The sequence below is a fragment of the Mytilus edulis genome, chromosome 6, assembly GCF_963676685.1.
Source record: "Mytilus edulis chromosome 6, xbMytEdul2.2, whole genome shotgun sequence".
Classification (NCBI taxonomy): Eukaryota; Metazoa; Mollusca; class Bivalvia; order Mytilida; family Mytilidae; genus Mytilus; species Mytilus edulis.
Window position 1 is genome coordinate 66031909 of NC_092349.1, and position 27516 is coordinate 66059424.

Sequence of the window (27516 nt, forward strand, 5' to 3'; positions counted from 1 at the left end):
GTGTTATAATCTAATCCCTATAAAAGCAAAAAAAAATTGTAACAAAGAAACACAAAACGGCATATAGGTTAGGCACATTGGCAAGCATGAAAGACAAGAATACAAAAATCAACCTACCTGAAAAACATCATGACGTGGTGAGCACAGTACAGAACCATGTCAAAAGGATACCGTTACAAATATACTAATATTCATAAGGACAACTTAAGGGATACTATAACACGTTATTTAGATGAAAGTATACCAAACCACATAAACACAGTGACGGTATGTAAATGATTGTTGAAATTAGATTTACCTTTCCTCATTTGCATTCGACATTTTTTGTACATAAAAACAAGAAAACTTGTTAATCCTATTGTAATGATTAAAACTGCAACTCCTGTTCCCACACCAATTGCAACTCCGCTGACCGATTCTTCATTTGGTAATACTACAAATGGAAGATATAATTCGGATTTTTTTTTTCTTTTTCCAGCATGATCTTAAATATATAGTTGAAGGCCGTAAGTTGACCTATAGTTGTTAATTTCTGTGTCAATGTGTCTGTTTTCAAGAGTTGTCTCATTGGCAATCACACCACATCTTTTTTATACTCAATTATATTTATCATATCACACTGACCAAGGGTTGAAATAGATAAAGGAAACATTAAATTCCGTAATTCAGCCAAATCAATTTTTCAGTCTCAAAGATAAATACAAATGTATAAATAGATATATACACGCTCTAAAGTAAACAAAATAATGTTGATTATATTTGTTTAAATACATCTTTAACAGTACATGTCATAATAAAATTTCAAATTAGATGTAACCTGAATTTAATGTCACAGGGAGGGATACAAAAACAAACGCATTTCTAAGGAACTAAAGAGAATAACGTTTGATAGCATTTTTTGCTATTAAATGTATCTTTAAGAATTTAATCATATTGCTTTTAATGTCTGAAAATCAAGGAAAATAGTTTCAAAGACACTTACGTCCGATACGTTACTTATGTTAACCACTATTACAAAAAATTGCTCTGTAACTGTTCAAGCATGCGTTTCACAATAATTTATATTTAAATGAAAATTGTTGAAATATAATTCTTGAATTTAAGAACTAGATTAACATTTCTTTTTTTGTATTTAATGAGTTTGTTGTCACTCAATTGTCAACGTGGATCATCAAGATTTGTGTGACGAGGACGCTGCAATGTTTTGAAAAAAGTAAATGAAATAAATCTGGGAAAACAAGATTTTGCGATTCAGTTTTCTTTCTTTTTATGTAATGGCTAAATGTAAAAAAAACTAATGTAACGCTTGTAATCACAGGCAACAAATGTTAAATTGAACAAATAATGTAGCCCCCCCCCCCCCTCTTTTTTGAATATGATCGTTGCTTTAGTATTCCACCTATTATTTCTATGGTTTAACTAGTAATATCTTGAGAAAATGCTAGATACGCAACTGATTTTGGATCATTCTTTTACATGTCATTAACTTGTTTTAATCAATTAATAATTGTGGATATCGGTGCATTTGGCTATTACAGAAGGTGTTAACGTGAGCAAACATGTGGAAGCAAAAGTCAATTCTATGGAGAGTGGGGGAAATAACATATACACACCCTTCTAAAAAACTTTGATTTGACTTCTAGTCGTAGATATATAGGTTATGCTAAAAGAACGATTCCATAGGGAAACCTTACTCTGGTACAAGGCGATCTTGGGGATAACATAGGAGACGGGAAATCACTGCCAGGTATTTAACAAGTTACAGTATTATATGTTTTTAGACTTTTTTATTTCAATTATTTTGGGGGTTGCAAATTTTTTAATCTAGGAAGTATTTGTTTGGTTTTTTTATCTTATCTAGTCTATTTGCCTTGGTATTTTTTTCAGGTTGATTAGTACAAAGTTGTTACCTTTTAGGGGGAGGGAGAGGGGAGCACAATCGTTTAGTTTAGGGTATTTTTCTTACATTTTTGTATCTAGGAAATTGTGAGGAGTTATTTCTTTCCACTGGTGATATTTGATTTAAGCCTTTCGTACATCCCAAAATTCATATATTTCACACGAAGTTTCGCATGTGTCATTCATATGAAACTCAATCGAAATCCATGACGCTTCGAATACGATTACAAAAATATGTCAAAAGAAAGGGTCCCTATAACGATTCTTCGTGATTCGTAAAGCGTGCGTACCTTTTGTCAAAATGTAAGAAAGCTTTTATAGTCAATATCAAAAATAACATTATCGTATCATGTGTATAATCAATGCAAGTGTGTTAAAATTTTGATTGGTTTAAAGGTGGTACTTTAATAATCATAAAGAAATAAGCAGAAATTAATAGAAAAATATTTAAGTTCTTATTTATTGATTTAAGTTCTTATTTATTGCATTACACATGTCAAAACCGTCACAATTGAACTCGACATGTGTATTATGATCGATTGCAAGGTGTTCCACAGTTATAACTGCTTAATGTTAGGCCTTGCTGTACTATAAATAGCATCCATGTAGACAAAAACTGCCAAGTTTGGAGTATTTCAGGGATGTAACTCTTACACTGATAATTTCTTAACCATCAATACCAAACTTGTCATAGGTTTATGGTTCATGCAAATAAGCAAAATTTCACCTTCTCTTCAAACCAGAAGTGTTGAAATAAGGAGACTTATACTATTTTCCAATTACACAACTTTCTCCTAAGCGCAAAGGACACAAATATAATCAACTACACCATATTTATTGACTTACACCGTACATGAATATTTAACATTTTGACTGCAGTTCTGTTGCTTGCAGGTAGCCCTGATGGAGTTCATTGCGTGACATGTATAGTTGTCACTAGCTGTTGTCTTTATATTGATGATTATAAGAGTTTCTCCGTTATAAATGAAGCTGCTATTGTTCTCACGAGTCCACCAAATATATAACGGGAGTGGGTTAGCATCTATTGTAGGAGTGATTGTAAGTGTTGCACCTGCTGCAATGGTATGATCCTGAAATTCTGATATCACAGGTTGATCTGAAATGATTAAATGCAATTTTCATAGTGAATATAGAATGGCTTTTTTAATATCACACATGTATCAACACGAGACACGAACGTAACCCCAATAGCTCTGCTCGAGGGATTATATAGATGAAAGTTTGGTTCAGAGTGTGATATTGAAAAATTCATATCATACACACTTTATATACATTTACCTCTACAACTACATTCGATGGGATTTGTTTTCACGTGACATGACGTAAAACATATACAAGGAGGTCGTTAAAGCACGTGTTACCTTGACTTATATCGTTTACGTGACGTCATACAGATACATAGATTATATAGCTATTGGAACCGTGACTAATATCAATATCATCACGGTTTACTGATAAAGCACGATTGCCATCAGTTGTATTACAAATTCAATTGACTTATATTTACTACGAAGTATATAATAAATATATTTGATGCATACTGAATAAGATTGAGAATGGAAATGGTGATTGTGTCAAAGAGACAACAACCCAAACATAGAACAGACAACAGCCGAAGACCACCAATGGGTCTGCAATGCAGTGAAAAACTCCCGCACCCGAACGGGTACTTCAGCTAACCCCTAAACAAATAATTATGCTAATTTAGTTATAATTGACGTCATACTAAACTCCGAATTATGTACAAGAAACTAAATTAAAAATCATACAAGACTAATAAAGAATGCCAATTTTGATCTGATACATATGGATGTTACATAGTAAATACATTTATTTTTCAAGATCGAACAGTTCGTTAAAATTAATGAACAATATTTGACTTGTTACCAACTACCTTCAGAATCCAAGGACAGAATGAAGAAACCGCCAGGAAAGATATATCAAACGTTTGTGATTGGGATAGTTTTCTAACAAGACAACAACAAAACAACTAAATAGTATGAGGAAAATATGAATCGAAGTTGGAACCTTAATTTCAATTGACATATACATATATATATGCGTTACATAATTTTTTTCTTATTTTTAACTTACATTGTACATCTATTTGTTTTCCTGTACTTTTTGATGTACCAACGGCATTTTTAGCGGTACATGAATACATTCCTCTATGTCCCTTTAAAACAGGTGATATGAAAAGATTTTTTACCACTGATGGTACCAACATCATAGGTCCATTGATATAGTATTATATTTAAAGGGTTGGCATCATCTACTTCACAGGATCATCTGACGTGCTGTTGTCCTACTTGTACGATGAATGGACTATAACTAGGTTCTATATAAACTGTGGATGGATCTTATAAATTGATCAAGTAAATTATATACTAGATAATCATAACAGTTACTGTGTATAGTGTTAAATATGTACTCTAATACCAGTAATTTTACAAGATTGTGTTCTGATAATCTGTTATGATTAGTTGTTTGAAATGCATTGCAATAAACATTGGCTGTAATCTTTTAATAACCTTGAACCATGCATCTTTCATATCTACATTTTTTGTACCTTAATAATGCCGTCTTTTGAATTGTTTTACATTAGTCATTTTGGGTCCTTACATAGCTGATTTTTCGGTATGAGCTTTGCTACGGTGACTTATAGTTGTTGGTTACTGTTTCATTTGATCTTTTGTGGAGAGATTTCTTATTTGTAATCATACCAAATCTTCTTTTTATATTGATAATTAACATAGTCATTTTAATGAGATAATGATATTTATCTTTATAATCTGACAGAATGAGAAGGACGGGTTTTATCTTTTCATTTCAAATCTTTCATCCGTTTGTTTTATAAGTCTGGCATTTTGTCTCTATATGTATCTACGCTCTTGCAAACGTAAGAACCGTTTCCATGTGCGTATACAAGCAAATTCTCTTATCAATATATAAAAATGCAATATACAAATGAATGAAGATGTGTTTATATGCAGCCTTATCTACCACATCCGCATTTTCAAAGGAAGTCCGATATTCCAATATGATCTCGCTTGGCCTTCCTGGCAAACACTTGCTTTCATTGATTGTATGCAAGTAATTATGGCAACTAGATGTAAAGCGAGCAATAACATGAATAATAAATCAATCAAATACAAGTTCAAATAAGTATGTTATACTTGGATTTGTGCAGTTATATAGATCTCTTATTTTCAAATTAATTATGAACTACGCACATTGAAAAAGTATTGCAACACCTAATTGAAATGCTAATTAAAAAATCACCTTTTATCATTTAATGATAAAATTTATTGAAATAGAACTTGTTCAACATTACTCAAATCTCACCTGAGTTTAACAAATAAATGTCGACTTGATAAGTTTTAATCTGCACATGCAGCTACAGTACCTTTTAACCAGAAAAAACGCATTTTTTCCCCACTTCAAATAACCAAGTTTGTAAAGTTTTGGGATTGACACCATGGAATGGGTCCTCCACGACTCTAAATTGCAGCAATATGGCAGATATTCAGCATGAGCGAAGCAGGTATGTCGCTGTGACCATTGCACGTATTTTTGGCCATCACTATTCCAGGAAAGGTATTTTTGTGAATAAAAATTAGGCAATAAAGGACTTTAAAGACCTAGCGAGATCAGAAGGACAAACCTTAAACATTAGCTAAGGAAAACCAAGCCTTATGCAGTTTGGTCAGAAGGAAACCCATTGCAAACAACTTACAATCCTGAAAAGAGAGTGGTTGCCATACAGGAGACTTCAAATAAAAACTGCTCAAAATCGACTCATAGCTACTGATTATCGTGCGACAAGACCGTTTCTGGGACATTTGCTTCAAAACAGAGATAAAGTGGCCCGTTTCCAATGGTGCAGAGCTCGCCGAAGTTGAAATAAACATCTTGAATGAAGATCCATTGGTCCAATGAAAATCGGTTTATCTTTCTTGGCCTGATCGTAGCCAGAATTTGAACCATATCGAGCATATATGGAACTTTATTGGGCGTAAAGTGCGCGAGAGGACACCCCAGTTTAAACGCTTAATGAATTTGATGATTCCCTTCATCAGGAATGGTTGCGATTACCTCAGCAGCAAATTCGTCAAATGGTCGCAGGCATGAGAAGACGTGTAGAGGCAGTAGTTCGTGTGAATGAAGGCTGCACCAAATATTGCTTCTTTGGTGTATAACAATCAACCATGATGTGAACATTCATCTTAAGATTTTTTTGAAAATGTCTGACATTGTAAAGTTCGATTACAGTAAAAGTTGTAAAATGCATTTTTATGTACAAAAATAACTTTTTTTGTGGTTAATTAAAACATTTATTTCATACTTTTTTTAATGCCAATGTTATCATTAACAATGTTTCAATATTATTATACGAATATTTTATCATGTTCTATTTACAAAAGCAATTTAATTTTCCAAGGCTTGAAAAATTAAGGTTTTGCAATACTTTTTTCCATGTTTATATATATTGTAACTTGTTTTCTCAAATAGATTTCTAAACAATTGACACGCCTTATACTGCACAACATGACAAAATCGTCAATACAATACAAGTGGAATACAGCATTGTGTCATTAGTAACAAAAAAGGAAGACGAAACAACAAAAAAAACAGATAAATATAACCGGTCTGAGGAAGACAATGTTTGTGAACAAACACAAATTCTATTTTTTCAGTTCTTTTTCATTATTAAGTCATGTTTTCAAGACAGAATGAGGACAAACAGACCCGTAAAAATTTTCAGAAAAATAGATTCAACCTGATAAATACTCGATGATTCCTTGTTAATGTTAATTTAAAGACTCCAGTACTTAAACTCGAACAGTAGTTCGTGTAATGCATGACGTGGAACTTAACGTTTATAAGACAATAAACTATTTGTGCATCCATTTTAGATTATGACGTCAGACAGATATTCAATTTGAGGAAAAGTCGTCGATTCGAAGACAGACGTTGATCTGAGTTCACAATATATTGCTTCTAAGTCTGTTTCATAACATTACATGTATAGAATAATGATTACCGCTACACTACAGATTAAAAATCACAATCAGAAGAGACAATTTCATTCATGATGAAAATGTTTGTCTAAAGCATAAAAATGCGGGATCAAACTATCAAAGTTTGTCTTTATATAATCACTCATATTTATACTTACATTGTACATATACTTTAAATATTTCCTCTGTTGTCCTGTTTTGTATAGGCTTTCCTAGTATTGTTATAGTATTCTTCACGTGACATGTGAAGTTATCACTGAACTTTCTCTCTATGCGTCGTATTGTAAGATTTGTACCATAATTGACAAAACCAGTTTCATGTTGACGAGTCCACCATACAGAAATAGGATCTGGATTAGCTTCAATATTAGGGACTATCATAAGATCGCCCCCTTCTGCAATGTTGTGATCTTGCAAACCGGATATTATAGGTTCGTCTAAAACAATTTTAATTGTCACATGGTTAATAAAAAAAAACGTTAGTGTTATCAATGAAAGAAACGTTATCAACGAAACAATACGTAGAAAATATTTCTCCTGTTCTCGTAACCTTCATATTGCACAAGACTATGTTTTATTCTGTTTATATTTTGTTTTAGGTTTTAATCTCTAAAAACGTCAAATAGGAATGACTCAAGAAAATGTGTACGTTGTTTTAATTTCTAATTCACAACTAAAACTCGTTCCAAAACATTTTTGTTATTTAGGTTTGGTCAAGATTTTGCTTAGATATCAAAGGTTTTCTTGTCCTATTTATTCATGTTGCTTACTGTCCTATATCATGTATATGTTAGAAGCCACATCCATGTTGATTGTTACAGACATGCAAGCAATTTTAAGAGTACAATTTACAAATTAGATAGACTATTTACATCTACATTTGTTTCATAACACAGGGTCAAAATGTGAAGTTTGTTGAACCTACTGGATAACGAGATGATTAATAATTTACTGCTTTTATTCATTATTATCCATTGAATACCAATATTATGTGCATTTCAAGGTTTTTCGGAAACCACGAACTCCAATGTCCAAAGAAATACTAATTTTCAATTAGAAATTTTTCAGGCTCTGGTCAAACCACGAAATTAAATAGCATGTAATTCACGAAAATTGGTACTCACGAATATAATTATCCACAGTAAACAATTTCATAGAAAGTACTAATCGAGGTTTAACAAATTGATAAGGTTCAAAGTATTATTAACAGTTTTATTAGAATTCAAATTTCGCAGTTGGACACCAACCACAAAGGGTACCTTTACAAAGAACCATTTCAACGAAAAGCCTTACACTGAGGTAATGTGCATCAATTACGAAACACATATCATTCAGTTGACTCTAAGTGTAAACAGAGTTATCGAAGCCAAACAAATGGTATTTTTGACAGTTACCTTAATTTTGTCGTCCCCGTATTGTAAGGGTTAACGTCTTAAAATTAAATTAGAAATAGTATACTGAAAATAAACAGATGGCGACAACGACGACCGACGGCTGCAAAGAGATAAATAATTGTGACTTGGCCCTTTGGGTCATGTGAGCTAAACAGAAATAAATGAATAAAACCTGACATAATCAAACGCTTTAGTATATCAACAAACGGATAGAGTGGCTAACAAATAATTTGGATTTTATTTAAGTTTCAGTGTTCCACTTGTTATTTTCAGAATGTGTTTTTTAGTTCATCAATTGCGTGGGTTTTTTTTAACCCTCATTGTGTATTTGTTTGATAAATTGCTTAATTTACCTAACATTAATGGATACAATATGTCCCTTGATAGCACTTTTACTTTATTTCAAAGTGGTCTGACCTTCAAAATTTCAAAATCCGTATACTTACTCAAAATATTAATATATCTATCTTGTGATTTGACAACTTCTCCATCGATATTATCAGCTGTGCAATGAATAGTCTTTCCAGTATCAGTTATATTACCGATGTATACTAAAACGCTTGATGATATAACTATTCCATTACAATCAAGATTACATATATCTGGTTGAGCAGTAGACGCATCGGTAATGTTTGACGAGGATACATACCACTGTATCCTTGACGACGGCCGACCAGCATCTGTTGTACACATGAAATGTTGACTAGACCTGGATAATATTTTCACTCGGTTTATGTCATTAGAAACTGCTGTTAGATTGACATGTGTGATTGGAACTGGAAATAAGAAAAAAGTTTTTTCTTTACCATAACGGACTTTTATATTTACTTTCAAACTAAGAATAAAATAAAGTGTGGAAGGCAGAGTTACTTCTAGGTTGGTTTCTATCAATAATTTATCTGGTAATAAATCTCAGTCTCAGTACCACACGGAATATAACTATAATATATTTTTTATAAATCTTAATAAATTGTGTTTCAGACAACGTCCTTTTAGCTGCATTTACAATTCAAATAATGCATTTTAAAGCAGTAAGGGCTATAATAAACTAAAATAGCCCCGATTTACAAGATAATAAAAATTCTCGCATAGCAAATTGTCTTCATAAATTTTTAGAATATGAGTCAATGATTTAAAAAAAAATGTTTTTATCTAACAAAAAAAGATTTAGTTCTAAATTTTGACCACCGCATCATGCTTGCACCAAATAGAAATTTTAACATTTTGACAAGTTCATTCAAACTTTGGATGAAAAAATATGTTTGGTGCAAGGTTAGAGCGATATTTTATATTTTTCATAGCCAAGCGGAGCAATAAAAAGCTAAAATTTTCCGTCCAAATTGGACCTATTCATCTGACAAAGTTTAGTTTATATATTCTTATGCCTATAGGAACTTTATTTTTTTTTTTGTTAATGTAACGTGTGTTCCTAATATTATTTCCGTAAGTATATCTAGTTAAATTTCTTTAAAAAAAAACCCGAAAGCAATGAACTACATGTGTAAGGGAGTCAATTAAAACTTTGAAGACATTTTTTTTCTAATTATGAAATTTTAGATAGACCTTCAATATAACAAAATCTGTACATTTCTTATATGTCTGCTATTTATAAATTCAAAATTTGGTGTTTGAATGGGGCAATCTTCTCTCTCTGGTATTAGGGTCGGATCCATGATTTATTTTAGGAAAAGGGGGGGACCGAATTTAAAAGATTGTTTTTGCTTAGATTTATATAATTGGCGAAAAAAACGAAATTTATTTTGAAAATGAAACTACCTATATTCCAATTGGATGTGTCTTTGTTGGTAATGAGCATAGAGAACAAGTTCTATAAAAGTTGATGGTAAGAGAACGGAAAAGGCATAAGGTAGACTATCCATATATCCGTATATACATGTATATATATATGGATAGTTTACCTTCCCATGCATAGAAAGAAGTGCCTGAAGTCTGTAAGCATCATATATGTCTGTTACCTTTTTAATGGTTATGTTTTGAATAGTTTTATAATCATGTGTAAAAATAAAGTGTGATTTTAAAAATGTGATCCGGTTTTGTTGTTACGCCTCATTTGTGGGCATTATGTTTTCTGGTCTGTGCGTCCGTTTGTTCGTGCGTATGTTTGTCTGTTCGTCCGATCTTACTTGTGTCTCGCTTCAGGTTTAAGTTTTCTGTCAAGGTAGTTTAATCTGACATCAGACTCAGACTTCTTTTGAACTTTTTCGTAGTGTTGTGTGTTTGATTTTATTTCTACTTTGGCTAGAGGTAAAGGGAGAGGGGGTTTGATATCTCAAAACAACATGTTTAAGCCTGCCGATTGTTTGCGCCTGTCCCAATTCAGGATTCTCTGGCCTTTGTTAGTCTTGCGATTTTGGCATCCATGTACTGAAAACACATTCTTGTTTTCAACTGTTTTGACGTATATATAATGAATATTGTCATGATAATCAAAGACCAAGGCATACGACACTAAGATTAGTGAAGGCGAAAGATAAACTAGTCACAGTGACAAGAACCACAATAAAACAATTAATATATATAATGAATATAGAAAAAATTTAAGAATACATATTTATTTGAGATAGTAGCATGTACCAGTTTTGCAATGCTTTAGAATGATATGGTTATAAATCTGGACGTCTGAAATAGATAATACAAAGAATGTGTCCATAGTACACGGATGCCCCACTCGCACTATCATTTTCCATGTTCAGTGGACCGTCAAATTGGAGTCAAAACTTTAATGTGGCATTTACATTAAAAATATCATATCATAGGAAACATGTGTACTAAGTTTCAAGTTGATTTGACTTCAGCTTCATCAAAAACTACCTTGACCAAAAACTTTAACAATAACTTCGCACTATCATTTTGTATGTTCAGTGGACCGTGAAATTGGGGTCACAACCTTAATTTGTCATTCAAATTAGAAAAATTATATCATTGGGAACATGTGTACTAAGTTTAAAGTTGATTGGACTTTAACCTGAAGCGGGATGAACGGACGCACGGACCAACGGACACACGGACGAAAGAACAGACGGACGGACGAACGGACGCACAGAACAGAAAACATAATGCCCTTCTACTATCGTAGGTGGGGCATAAAAATAAGATGAATTTCGAGAAGTCTACCCTAACGATCCTCTACATACATGTATGTCTAGAGGGGGGTGGGGTGGGTTGTACTTCAATACTTAATTGATAGGGGTGCCGCTGTTTTGTTACCTCACCCTGTGTTACATTTTAAAACTATATACCTATTCATATATTGCGTAGGAAAAAAGGTTATCTTTTATCATATTGGTTTGGTTTCATGCGGTTTTATGTAAAAGAGGAATACTTAAGTGTCAACAGAGAAAAAATGGTTAATAAAGTCACAGCGGGAACTCCAAACAAGTTGGCAGTCAAAGAAGTTATGGGAACTTTATTGTCCTTATCATATATATCTGATAGTTTTCTTAACTTTTCACTTATTTTAAGCTTTAAAAGGTGAACTATTCCAGAGGCAAGTCCTATCACCTTGTAAATAGAGGTGCCCCCCTCCAACCCCAACCTCTACCTGAAACATAAATACTGTAATGGAAATACATCGACATTTAAAGACACCCTTTAATGCATTTGTCTGTATCTATTCATTTTAGATAATTAATATTAAGATTTCTTAGCGCTAAATACATGAAATATGTGTTCTTGTCTTTATATTATTCTTCTTGTCGCTGATAAGTGAGACTCCAACCAGCACTAGATGCACAATCTGTATATATCAGCAATACCCGGTGTTTTGTTTGTTGATGTTTCAATATTGCCTTTTCACTTATCATTTCCTTTGTTACTTTTTACAATTTGCATCTTAAATTGCCTTTCTGTTGCAACATATTTAAAATTAAATCTTGTAAAATAGGAAACAAATTGTGCTTGCCATGGGCACAGATGTGTTGCTAGGGAGAAACAACAGTGAATTTGGCAAAAATGTGCATTTAATTATGACATATTTAAATAGTATACAAGTGTAAAGTTCACTACATGCTAAACATGTTTAATTTTAAATATAGATATATTAAGGGGGTACCCAACACTATACCCCAAAAAAATCCTGTCGTTTAATTTTTCTTAATTTTTTTTCATTGATAAACTAGACCAACCTAAACATCTTGTAAAAATTTTAAAAGATTTGAACCATAGGTTTAAAAGATTTGGCAACTCAAATATGGCATCTTTTACATACTAGTATCGGCCAAAATTGGAAGTTTCTGAAATATGGGTAAAGGGTTGAATTTGTTAAAATTTTTAAAATTTAATCCTAAATTGACAATAGCATAGCTAATAATGATAGCTGAGGTGGAAATTAGTTCACTGATACCCCTTCCTTGTAAGTTTTTTATTCCGGATTTAAAATTTTGCCAGAACTTTAATAGGGGGTATCAGAATCAGCCCCGAAAAGTGAATGCTGTGCTTCTAGTATTTGAAGAAGATTTTTTTTTTTTGAAAAAAAATGTGTCGTTTAATTTTTTCATAAAACTAAGCATTTGGAGTGCTATACTAGTCGATTGTTCTTGCAAATTTTTTTTAAAATTGAACCGTTAGATTTTTTGGTATTTAAGTTTAAATTACGCCCCACCCTCAAATTGGTTCATTAAATAAGAGCAAAATCTATTCAAAAAAGACATAATGGCCATATTTTTGTTCGTCTTTAGAACTAGGCCTTAGCTATTTAGCATGTGGATGTATCATCACAGGGTTAAGTGTCTTGCATCATGATGACCTTTGTATGACCTTCAAATGTGACCTCAAGGTCAACTTTATGGGTTTTTTCCGTGAAAAACACAACCATGTAGGCCATAACTTCTTTGCCTTTTGACCTAGGCCTTACATCTTTGGCATGTGGATGTACATGTATCATCATGAGGTGGTGTGCCTTCTTAACATTTTGACCTTCATGTGACCTTGAACTTTGACCTCAAGGACGATAATTGTGGTTTTTGATAAGAAACAATTGTACGGGCCATGACTTTTATGTAGTCAGTATGAATTCATATTTATTTTAAAAAATTATATTCTAATGCAATTAGTTTGTAACAATTGTTCTGATTGGATAACAACAAGCGTAAAATTCTCTATCTCCTTGTCTGTTACTAAGGAAGCCGACATTTTGAATTTCGGAATGTATTCACATGTTATTTCTACAATAATAAACAAAAAAACTCACTTGTTGCGCCTAAAAATCTTCTTTTTATCAAATTTTATTACATTCTGAAGCGGCACAGAAGCCAGAAAACGCCCGATGTTTGTGTTTGACACCGGAAGCATACCTATGACGTCACCTAGTGTAGGGACCAAAGAACATAACATATTTTCGCGGAATTTTCTTTAATGAACATTTTACACTGCGTCGCTAGGTAAACTAAATTTGCGACAGTAAAACTACCGATGGACGTCCTTAAAGCTTCAAATACAATACAGTTATCTCTTAATTACACAAGCTTTATTCGACCATACAACAATATAGAAACATTTATGACATGTCATCCCATTCAATGCACACGGAATAAATAATGGACATGTAGTCATATAAAATTGTTTGAAAAGGGAATCGTTTCTATTGAAGCGCAGCGTAAGTACTTAACTACTCAACAGTCAGCAAAGTGAAAACTTCCTAGAAATCAAACAGTAGCAGGGGTTATGCCAAATAACTATATACCAATAATGGGACGGACGGAAGGACAAACGGACAGGGGTAAAACAATAACCCAACCCCCCGACTTTCAGTTGCAAGGGCAAAAAAGGATGTAACTGATTTTTGATTTGAGATAAGAGCTGTTGAAATTAAAAGCATGACACGCCAAAAATACACATGATTCATAGGGAAAAGCTTTAAAGTTGGCAGATGCTTTACATGATCAAGATTTTCAATTTATTGGTCTTTTGGCCAGATTCAAAAATATACAATTCAAAACTTAACGACAAAACCATTGGTGCAAAGAACCACGGCTCATGAGAGATGAAATAGAGCTGACATCCTTATACTGTTAAATTAAGTTTGTTAAACATAGAATGTTTTTAGTATTTCTGCAGAGGTTATGAAAATTAGATACAACTGGTTTTTAGTTGAAAGCACGGCAGTTACAAGTTTCACATTATTTTTGGGCTCCTTATTATTATAGAGAATGATTACTCTATTCAGTAATAATCTTGAATTGAGACTTGAGAAGAAACATTTTCACTTGTCACTTGCAATAACACCACACTTTCTTTTTTATATTTATTTCAAAATTGCATTTGATAAAAAAAAATCGGAAAGATTCACAAGTCAACATGACAAAAGCACAACAAAAGAAAATAAGAAATTTTGCTATCCCTTCGAAATTTAAATTTGATAAAGCGAAAATGACATGTTCTATTTATATCATACATGTGTAGTTTCAGTTTCAACTATGATTCTAAATATGGACTTTACTTTCCCTAAAACTGCGGACGGAATAGAAGACACCCGTTAATTTCCTACACCTGTCAGGATAAAGGTTGGAAAAAGATACTAGAAAGATATAGTTTTTTTTATTCAGATGAATTCAGAAAGCAAAAATATGTGTAGTGTTTTTTGAACTGAGAAGGACGTTTTTTTTTTCTTCTTTTTGCCTTGTTCCGTGACATGTAAATGATGCACTGGTGGTTGATTATCCCTCTGGGTATCTTCTAACTTTTTACATGAATATAAATCATGCAATAAATATTCAATTGCACTTTAAAAAATATGACAGCAATTATAAAATTATAAATTATCAGTAATCTTTTTACATTACTACATGTATTACTAGGGCCATAGTGTATTTCCTTCAAAATTAAACCTCATGTTTTGTTTAAAAACAAAGTATTGTGGAGTCAATTCAGTTTTGATTTAATCAATTTGATAAGAAGATCTAAAAACATAAGAATTGTGTAATTGTCCAGGGATTATTATTTATTTTGTTAAAATTTTATTGTCGGAGGGAGCTACCCTTTGAGAGGGGGATAGGAGGGGTCCTGATCCCGAAATCCCGGCTTAAAAAACGAAATCCTGATCCGCGAGGTCCCGAATTTAAATAAATTTAAATCCTGACATCCCGAAATTCGAAAAAAGAATTTCCGGATCTCGAAAGGGTCAATCCCTTAATCCTGACCTTAAAAACACTCGATCCCGGAGTCCCTATAAAGGTCCTATTCACCCTCATTTGAGGAGGGGGGGGGGGTGGATGAAATTTGAAAAAAGGCAAGACAGGTTTTTGAAAAAACAATGGCAGGATCAGTAAAAAGTAAAAACACAAAAATACTGAACTCCGAGGAAAATTCAAAAAGGAAAATCAAAAATCAAAAGGCAAAATCAAAAGTCCAAGCACATCAAACGAATGGATAACAACTGTCATATTCCTGACTTGGTACAGGCATTTTCTAATGTAGAAAATGGTGGATTGAACCTGGTTTTATAGCTAGCTAAACCTCTCACATGTATGACAGTCGCATCAAATTCCATTACATTGTCAACGATGCATGAACAAAACAAACATACTCAAAGAGTAAAAATGTCAAAAATAGGGGTACAACAGTCAATATTGTGTTATCATCTTAATATCACTACATAAACAACAAATGTAACAAAGTAGCACAAAAAGGCATACATCAAATTCAACATTCTCATTTTGCTTTTCCTATACGGCTGAATTTATCTATGTAAAGTCTACCCATAAATGAAAGAAGGTTTTCATTACTGGTGTAAAATTGCGCGTTTGAAATTCGCACAGGTAGACATAAAAATAATTTTGTCGTATGACGGCATACATAAATGCAGACTCACGTAAAGTAGATATAACAAAAAACAGACTTACAGTAAAAATAATAAATAAAATAATGGTGTGGTTCAAAGTATGACGGGATACATAAGTACAGTTTCACGTCAAATACGGCTAATTTATCTATGTAAAGTCTACCCATAAATGATAGAAGGTTTTCATTACTGGTGTAAAATTGCGCGTTTGAAATTCGCACAGGTAGACATAAAAATAATTTTGTCGTATGACGGCATACATAAATGCAGACTCGCGTAAAGTAGATATAACAAAAACCAGATTTAACAGTAAAAGTAATAATAATAAATAAAACATTGGTGTGGTTCAAAGTATGACGGGATACATAAGTACAGTTTCACGACAAATGTATATCATAAAAAACAGACTAAACAGAAAAAGTAGTCTTATTGAATAAAATAGTTTTGTCATTCATAGTATGTCAAGATCCTTGAGTAAAAGTAATATCAATAAATGAAATAATTTTGCCGTTCAAAGTATGTGGTTTTACATAACCACAGAGTCACTTCAAATGAATATCTAAAAAAGACATATAAAAGAATACTATAATACGTAATTAAGATGATAACAAACGTCAGTACGCAAAATCTATACTAATTATAATCTATAATTTGGCATAACAAGCAGGATGACAATTTAGGAAAACAATTTCAGTAAACTAATGAAAATTGCAGGTCCGTAAAGAATGAAAAATAAAAAATGCAGGACAATAATGATGATTACAACTATAAAAAATGCAGGACAAAGTTTTACATCCTAGCCCTCCCCCCCCCCCTAAAATCAAATGGTATTATCCTTAGACTTTTGACTTTTGTACTTTATTTCATTTTATTAAACACCTAGGCATTGCCAAGTAAAAAACGAAAACAGTTATGGTCCTTTCTCTTTCTGTTTCCCTCCTTTTCTAAAGTCCTGGTTTTCTTTTGGTAAATTTATTTCACTTTGAAATTTCCCTACTAGGTCTCATTGAAGATTCATTTATTGAAAATGAGTAACTTTAAATGAATTAAAAGATTAAATGAATAACAAAGGATGTACAGCTGGTCTTAGCAATAATGTAAACATTCTAATCATGATCTTTTAAAAGCTTGCATATTGCACATCATTTTAAAACGTAGCAATGAATCAGACTATGAGTAAGAGTTATCTTTTCTTAGGTGTTCTGTACCCCCTTAAAGCTGTTTAATAATCATATTTGACGAGTTTAACTCCGCCATTATATTGGTTGCTAGGCAACAGAACAAACGAGCTAGACCCAAAATTCAATTATTTTCAGAAGTCTATGGTATAGACTTATAACATGACAAATTAAATGAAATTTGGGGGTGGGTCCAAAAATGGCTCTTTTAGCTCCTAGTCCTGGTTAATTCACATATACATGTAATGCATCTATATTAATTTATATATACCTATATGTCATTGTGTCATTGATTATATATCGTAAACAACTATCTGAATGATAGCTCTTTTCGAAGTTGGGAATATTTTCTCTAGGATACGCAGTAAAACTTTTTTTTTTCATAAATTGAAAACCCCGACAAGCGATCTGTGGTGTGGTTTTCGTCAGTAAACGTGTGGTTTTCGCCAGTAAACGTTTCACATTTTTACGAAGATAAATTCCCTGGAAAATCATTTCTGTGCTATAGATACAATGGATAAGCGTTGATTCTTGAAAAAGAAACCATGAGCCCGGAGGGCGAATGGTTTGTTTTTCATGAATCAACGCTTATCCATTGTATCTATAACTTAAACTATTGTGTCAATGTCTTTTCAAAATTAAAGCCTATTCTTAATTAGAAGGTATTGTATGTGAGTTTAAATGACCACGTCATCGTGACAAACGATGTATTACAATAAATTGTATATCACAATTAAACGGTTAAAACAATAGAAATATAACACAACACGTCTGCCCTTTAAAGATCTTCATATATCAGGCATCTAGATATTATCTGTTTTGACAAATTGAGACATATTCGATCTTATTCATGTTATTTCTTATAAAATCGAGAATGAAAATTTAAAGTGTGTCAAAGCTGGGGACAACAACTTGACAAAGATCATATATATAGTATATATATAAAGCAAGTACAAGTAGACCCGAACACTCAATCCATCATATTTAAAATTCAGTGATGCACAAAAAACATAAATATGAAATGTTTATACATAGAAAGCTGTGTTTACCCAAACGTCGAGTAGTGTAAACCAGTTTAAAGTTGGTTTCCGGTAATAAACACCGTTTGCACATTTTTGTATTCTAATCAGTACACTGGTTTAATTATCGGTTATTTGTGTTCACGATTAAATTTTCTGTGAGGCGTTTTTTAAATACACATTGGATTGGCATAATGATATGATTTTTTTTATACCTAATATTGGTACATGTATAGTGCTCATGTAATATTGATTTTATTCAAATGATTTGATCGGGTTTCGTCGAGTGTGACCACGTTTTTTTGTCGAGTAGATATGATTCAAAATCTTAACTGACTTTTTTTTCTTAAAATACGTAAAATAGTTGCTTGAGCTTAATATAGACTCATTTCAATTAGGTCAGTTTTTTGTGTTAGTGATAAAAAGGTAATATCAACCCTACATTATGTTGTGTTATAAATGTTTAATTCAGCTTGTCGATGCTTTTGTTTTAACATATAAAATAAAGCGATTTTTGATCAATTTGAAACCTACATGTTTTTCGAATTTTTGGAAATAATTTATTATTTTAGTCTGTTTTTGTATTCGATCCAGGTTTCAAATGCTAAATATCAGTGCAATTATATTTAAAACAAGGAAACAAAGCATACCACCAGTATGCTATGCTTACGTCCTCGAATATAGAGATATTTTTGTACATAGTACATAGGTACCAGGATTATAATTTAATAAACCAGACGCGCGTTTCGTCTACACAAGACTCATCCGTGACGCTCAGATCAAAATGGTTATAAAACCAAACAAGTACAAAGATAAAGAGCATTGAAGACCCAAAAATTCCAAAAAGTTGTGCCAAAATACGGCTAAGGTTATTCATTCCTGCGATAAGAAAATCCTTAGTTTTTCGTAAAATTCAAAGTTTTTAATTCAGAAAATTTACAAAATTGACCATATTATTGATATGCATGTCAACCTCGAGGTGCTGACTACTGGGCTGGTGATACCCTCGGAGACGAAATCCCCACCAGCATTGGCATCGACCTAGTGGATACCAGGATTATCTACATAAGACTCATCAGTGACGCTCAAATCTAAATAGTTATAAAGCCAAACAAGTATGAAGTTGAAGTGTATTGAGAACCAAAAATTCCAAAACGTTGTGCCAAATACGGCTAAGCTAATACATTTCTGGGATAAAAAAAAATCCTTACTTTTTCGAAAAATTCAAAGTTTTGACAACAGGAAATTTATATAACAAAAAATGACCATATAATTTATATTCATATCGACACCGGAGAGCTGAGAACTGGGTGGCGATACCCTCGGTGACGTCCACCAGCAGAAGCATTGACCCAGTGGTGTAAATAGTAAACAAGGTACAAGGATTATAACTTAAGGAGGCTCGAGGGTATAAAAATTTTAGAAAAAAAATCAAACATTTGTTTTTCATTACAAATTTTATTTATTTTCTTTTGTAGCTGTTACTTTATCATATGATACAAAAATCATTCAAAACAATCAATTCTTGTTGGCCCCAGATGACTTTCAAAATGTATACATCATTGAAAAAGTTCCAAATTATCTCCCTTTGGTGGAAAAATGCCATTTTTTGGCTCTAAAATTGAAATACTTTTTCAACTCATCGGTGACCTATCTTTTTTAATATAATTTCCATATAAGCTGTACTTTAACTAAATTATTGTAAAATTTTAGCGATTTCTGTAATAAATTTCTTTTTTTTATTTCGATATTACCTTTATTTCTCCTATTACTTCAACAGAAAAAAAAACCTTTACAAAAATGTATGCTTCTTACGAAGGCAGATTGTGAGCCCAAATGAACGGTGACCCCACTTTTTATTTTATTTTTCTATTAACTATAAGATAAAGTTCATTTATAGAAAAATATAGAGAAATCCTTTATAAATGATTTAGACCCGCGAACCCCCTTAATACGCCAGACGCGCGTTTCGTCTACATAAGACTCATCAATATTTTTTTTACCGTTTCTGCATATCATCTTCCTTCACAAATGTATCTTTATCTTATTCTACTTACTTTTTCTTTTTTCAATTAATTTATTACACACCTGGTTGTGAACAATGTCCCTTAGCGCTACAACAATGACACTAAGGTTCCTCCCTGCGTTATTAATTGCTAATGAAAGCAGGCAATTTGATTAGCAAAATAGATCATATATTTATGTTCTGTATAAGTTGCATTTTACAAGGAATTCATACGCGCACACAATACATGTTCAATATTCAGTAATCCTATTATAAACAATCATATTTGAGTGGAACAATAATCTTTCTGAATACCACCTTCCCATAAAAAAATTATATATCATTCTCTTAATCTTTGATGCTGTGAATTCATTTATATTCGTGGGATACCAATTTTCGTGGATTTCGTTATTGCTGGAGATCCACGAAATTAAATTTTCAACGAATTACAAATTTCCTATAGTCTTGTATGCAGACTTTGGCAAAACCACGAAATCATTTATCCACGAAAATGCAAATTTTCCTCAATCCACGAAAATTGGTACCCACCAAAATAAATGAATCCACAGTATGGGTTCTTTACACAGATTTATAAGTAATGCAGTACTGTTATATTATTCTACTTACCATTTACATATATGGACACTGTATTTTAGACACTGCTTCTCAACATACCATCACATTTCCATAAAGTTTCATGTAAGATGTCTATATCAAATGTTCCAGGTATTGACAAAATGATAGCGTTATCATTACAGATGCTAGTATAGTTTGGATTAAAAAGTAGCAAGCTGCACATACCATTATTAATGTTCATGATACATTCATATTTACCAACTCTACGTATGCCTACATAATCATCGTGAGTAAACGCACAAGTGAAGTTAAAGTCTAATCCAGCTGTGGCTCTATCTGATGACGTTGTCAATATGAAATCTAAAAAATAAAAGCATGTCCAGTTTAGTAATGGTTTGTACGCGACAGGTTGAGCTTTCCACAAAACCAGGATAAACCCACAATTTTTACTTAAAATGACTTGTACCAAGTCAGGAATATTGCAGTTTTTATCTAATAGTTCGCTTTTATGTATGTTGTATTGTCGTTGGGTTTTTTGGTTGCCCTTCAGTGTTCTGTTTTAATTCTAAAGTTGATGTTTTTCCCTCTATTTAAGTTTGTAACCCGGATTTGTTTTCTCTCAATCGGTTTTGACTTTTGAACAGCAGTACACTACTGTTTCCTGTGAGTCCAGCATACAAAAGTATAAGCCTGGTATCTTTGATGAGGTTTTTTTTACAGTTGTAACATTCCAATTGATCAGAATAATACATGTAATTATTTGCTTAAACTTAGTGTGCCTTCGCTGCGTAAAACAATTTATGTACAAATCATGGATTATTATTTTCTTGATATTCCTGTTGTTGTTGTTATAATCTTATTTCTAATCAGGAACATGCTAAAATTGATAAATACTTTTTCTTGGTTTTTTGAAAGTTCAATACATCATCATAGGAATGCACTTTTAATATAAATTGTAGATTGTTTTAACTATAAGATGTTTTAAATCACTGGTTATATTCAATTAAAGGTCAATGTCAGAAGAGATTACCTTGTTGTGAAAAGGCTTATTTGTGCAGATCGAATTCTTAAATGTTCATATATTTCTTACAGTGATGTTACATTGTTTTATACTATACTGAATAATTATAGTTGTTGAAACCCGAAGTTGTATTGTATTGAGGATACAAGAAATATCACTTTCTTGCTGAATTTGGTAAATAAACACACCATAAAGTGTTCTATAGGAAGCTGAAATATAAACCTATTTGATTGATAATTTATTAAAATACAAATTAGAAATAATAATTATTAAAATCAGAAATATACATTAAAAGTATAATACCTGACAAGTAGGCTTCAATGACAAGTATACAGATAACCAAACACAATACATTCACATTCATCATTCACAGTGTTAAGAAGATTTACACTTCCTTTTTGATTAAAAATCTTTATTATTTAAAATTCCTTGACCTTTTTACAACAAAATATGTGTAAGTAAACATGAGCTACCTGAATTTAAAAAATTATTCAAAAACATGTTTGTTAAAGAAATATTGATAAGGAATTTATTCAGTGCATGAGGTATGTATGCATCGTACATATTAGTCGCCAGAAAGTGATCGTAACTGAGCATTGTCAGGTTTACAAAAAGAATGAAGGATCATGAATGTACGTGTGATTGATATTTTAGAAATTGAATATAAGGACAAGATTTATTAGACTTTAATTCAAGTGGAATATATGAGGCGTCCATATTTGGACACGCTTTACATTTGATATTGGGTCGATGAATATGTTTGAAATAAGATAAATAATAAAACCAGTATAAAGAAACTAAATTATCTTTACATTCAAAGAAAAACACTAAGATTATGTTATATCAGACGGAATTTAAAAAAGGCAACTTTAAAATATTTTTAGTTTTTTTCGCAAGTATATGTCACCTATAATAATGTGAAATATACTATCAAGTTAAATAGCTTGTAGGGTTATTTGCCGCTCTCTTCCCGCATGGTTCGATGGCTGATATTGACCGAGGGCTGATAATACATGCGATATGAAAAATGACATGTTATGATCTTTTTATCATATGCTTCAACAGTAGAAAAAAAATAACAAATTCATACATTGATCCTTTTACGTGGTTCCCGAAAAGAAGTTAAAACAGTGAAAAGTTCACGGACGTCGGACCCCAAATTTGATAAATTCGATATGAAATCTTTCTATCATTAATATCTTCGATTCGACAAAAAAATAATTCATCAATATACTTACTAAACATTGTTTTAAATTAAAAAGTCAATTTTTTTAATGTAACTTTCTAAATTATGTTTGAAAGTTTTAAGAAATGCATTTATTTAATAATTTTTTTTTTTTTTTTCTATTATCATTATTATTTTACCCAATATATTTTCCAGTATCCAAAAAATTGTTTAGTACACTACTTTGTAATGTTTTTTATTGAAAACGTAGCATTGAGGTGCATTTTCTGGAATTTGCCGAGTATCACCGGAAAGCCATGCGATAACGTTACAGAAAGGCATGTTATAACAATCGAAGCATGTGATAAACTTTTTTATTGTATAGCAATATAATATTTCCCACAGAAAGTAACCAAAAGTAAGCGTGCAATAAATTATAATATTGCACTAGTGCAATAAATCTTCCAAATTCATGACGTCATCAACGATCAAATCTTAGTTTAAACCAGTTTTTACTTTTAAATATTATATTGCTATACAATAAAAGGGTTATTACATGAATATTGGGGAATATTGTCCCTCGTAGAACATATATTGCACTCGCAAGCTCGTGCAATATAAAATTCTACTCGGGACAATATTCCCCAATATTCATGCAATAACCCTATATTATGTCAGCCCGCTAAGCACCAATTCGAAAAATATGGAATATACGTTAATTTAATGCTATTATCATACGGTAAAAATCATATGTTATTTGGTCTAAGTATATAATAATGTAAATTAAATGAATAAGATAAATGTTTGATCACAATCGTAAAATATCTAAGTGGTATGCCAAAGATCTAGAATAACTGTCAAGCGTCCCTAAGTACCTAATCAAGGCAAATAATAAACGATGTTTCGGAAAAGACATATTCAAACTCTTCTTCAAATAATGACACTTTTATTAGATAAACTTTGAAAAGTTAAAATTGTATGTATGAGGCTATGTCTATGTTCTTCCTGGTTCTATGGTTCTTCAAATCTTTCTGTTCTTATACATGTTCGGCTTAGAAAAATACGACTGCAATATTTCCTGATGAAAGTACGTTCAGAACAATATTTTTTGTTTACTGTAAGGTTAGTATTCTAGGACTTAGATCAGAATCAAAAATGAATTTAATTCAATTGTAAATATAAATAGCAGGTCTATTTATTCAGGCTAGTTTTCATTTGCTAACCTGTTTACTTTGTTTGGTTTAAGACATATTGTTAAGTATTTTTGTTAGCTGAGTTGTTCCAGTACTCAGAGAGAATATAAATAAATTATGTTTACTTGCTAGGATAGGAATATTAAACCATTTTCTGCCTTAGACTACCTATTTATAGTGTATTTTGGTCCCAGGTGTACCTGTAAACGTAGGTGGCGTCAGCACGGTAAAAGACACCCGTTATGCTAGTTATTTACAATATTTCATGTTTTCTGATCTTTCAAATATATTTTGGTTTTGAGCGCTCTGATGAAGATATATCGATAAATGTGGTTCGGAGGCACACAATTAAATAAGTGAAATTTGCATTTCCTTTAATACATTGCAGTGTCTATTTAACTTTGGAACGCCCGTCATTGAGTAACATGGTATTTTCCGTAAAGTAGTTAAATGTCTTTTATGCAGGAATGGTAAAGCATCAAAATTTTGTGCGTTATCGAAAATATGTAATAATGAATAACAAGCACGAATCAGACAAGGCTGCTGTTGATGGGATTAGTTAAAAAGTACCAATATGGCAATCTCCGGCGCAGAGTTCATATCCGTTCCATACATGCTCCGCAATGCTGCACTTAATATGACATATTGAGTGTAGTGTTACGAAGTATTGAACGGAACGGATATGTGATCTCTGCGCCGGAGATTGCCAATGTGGCAATAAACTATGCTTTTCTTGTAAATAAATGTCTTGTACATTTTCTTAAATTAAATTTCTATTCGAATACTTTGGTATAAAAATAAATTTTGTCATTGCGTTTTTTAAATATTGTTTCGAATAATCGAACGATGTTCTGCTTTTACTTTATAATTTAATTTTCAAAATTACATTTTTAATTGTAAAATCGAAAATATAGACGTCCTTTAACAAGATTAATAATTATGATTATTGTCCATGGCCAACAGACCTCCTTTTAATTACTGATCAAATAAAGGTATTGGTCTGATTCTTATATCTTTCTGTCAAGCATATGTTTTAATGTTTTAAATATTGTTTATTGTGCATTGATTATTTTATATCAAGGTATTGGTCTGTTTCATATTTCTTGCCATTAAGTATATGTTTTGATGTTTTAAATATTGTTTATTTTGTATTGATTATTTTATAACAAATAATTTCTATTCATGACATTCAGTTAAAACAGAACCGTTTTTTGGCTATCAAATCAGTAATTAAAAATTTTTAGAAAGGCAAGAGCATTTTAGATAGTCCACAACATTTAGTTTGTCAAAAGTAACTCTTAAAATCTAACATGTATTTCGTCAACCCAATTGTTGAAAAAGACATATTCGTGAAGATGTTTAGCTTGTTGATGTGTATTCATTCTGTGGAATCATTAAAGGTAATATTATTTTAGCCTTATTTATATATACTTATAATTCATATCTAATAACAAAAGCATAACACCGACGTTTTTATTCATATTAACTTCATAATATGATATTTTCGTTATTTCACATTGAAAATTTATTATATTATAGTTTCGTCTTATAAGATTTAAATTATCAACTGTAGGTAAAAAAAAATCTTTATATTTTAATATTTAAGACGTAACTTAACAAACGCTAGAAATCTCCTACCATGCAGATAAAGTGTGCAAACTTATGTATACATAAATGAACAGATGTCCCAAGTCAGGCGCCTCTGGCCTTTGTTCGTCTTGTATGATTTTTAATTTTAGTTTCTTGTGTATAATTCGGAGTTTAGTATGACGTCCATTATCACTGTACTAGTATACCTATGTTTAGGGGCCAGCTGAAGGACACCTACGGGTGCGGGAATTCTCGCTACATTGCAGACCCATTGGTGGCCTTCGGCTGTTGTCTGCTCTATGGTCGGGTTGTTGTCGCTTTGACACATTCCACATTTCCTTTCTCAATTTCAGATACTTAGCAAAATTATACGATATGCAATCAAGGCAACCGGATATGCATCACTTGCATAACTAAGAGAGAAGGGATATTGAGACAAAGTAACAAAATTGTGGACAATTTAAAAACGTCGCACTGTCTATTTACCAAAACATTGAAACTGTCCTGCATTGTCTATACTTCAGGAATCTGCTGTTCAGTAGTTGTCGTTTGTTGGTGTGGTTTAAACGTGTTTTTCGTTTAGGTTAGACCGTTGGTTCTCCCGTTTAAATGGTTTTACATTCGTCATTTATGGGTCTATGTATAGCTTGCTATTCTGTATGAGCCAAGGCACCATGTTGAAGACGGTTCTTTGTCATATAATGGTTTACTTTTAAAAATTGTGTCTTGGATGGAGGGTTGTCTCATTAGCACTCATACAGCATATTATTATATATATGTACTAACGAGCTTGACCAATACAATATATGATTTAATTGATGAAGCTCCCAAGGAATATAAAACATTAATAGTTTTTTCTTTACTAAATGAAGAGTAAAATAGATTGCATGTTTTGAAGAGTCAGGTGTGAAAAGCATCAAAACGTTACCAGTACACACTTTGGAATGAATTCTATGTTGAAACATTTTTAGTATAAAAATAATGTGTGTTTCATAACATTAGAAACTGATAATGATTATCAGTAACAATAAAGTTTGTTTTCCATTCTGGGCATGTATCTATACTTTGAACATTCTGTATGTTTATGCGATCCATATAAACTCCCATTCTCAAGAAGTGTCCTGCATACATTGTCATTAGTAGGTATTATTTCTGTTAACTAATTTCCAAACTACTAGTTAGGTCACACAATCGTTGGAAAATGGTTTACAAATCAGTTTTGATATGTTGTCTCCCTGATTAAAAAAAATACTTATTATTTATTCTTAATTTACAATATAATTTATTACATATATCATCAAAGAAATCGTATATTTATTAATGATCAGACAGTTAAAAACATAAATCAATCGGAAATGTATTTTAATAAATTAATTAATGAAACGAAGATTTCGATGGATACTTTGTATAATTTTCCTCTTCGGCGCTACAAACGTTTGACAATAAATCTATATCGTACCTAAGATGTAAAATTGAAAAACCATCATATCTTTGTAATTCTATTTTCAGCCGCTACCCAGTTTAGATACATAGTATACTCTAAAACAATTCTTCTAAACAATTTATCCTTTATTGAAACAAGCATTAAGTAAAACAAAATACATATAATTTTTATTTATAGAATAGGACAATCTTT

General features: G+C 31.8%; 1 protein-coding gene across 1 annotated transcript; it reads right to left on the reverse strand.

Annotated features, from left to right (window-relative positions):
• Positions 1-3: 3 nt before the first annotated feature.
• Positions 4-22296, reverse strand: LOC139526550 (contactin-4-like). The gene is made up of 7 exons (XM_071321709.1): positions 22236-22296; positions 21137-21271; positions 8782-9111; positions 7100-7378; positions 2906-3016; positions 299-433; positions 4-17 (listed from the first exon to the last, which is right to left on the reverse strand). The coding sequence occupies exons 1-7, from the start codon at positions 22294-22296 to the stop codon at positions 4-6; spliced, it is 1065 nt and encodes a 354-aa protein (XP_071177810.1).
• Positions 22297-27516: the final 5220 nt, after the last annotated feature.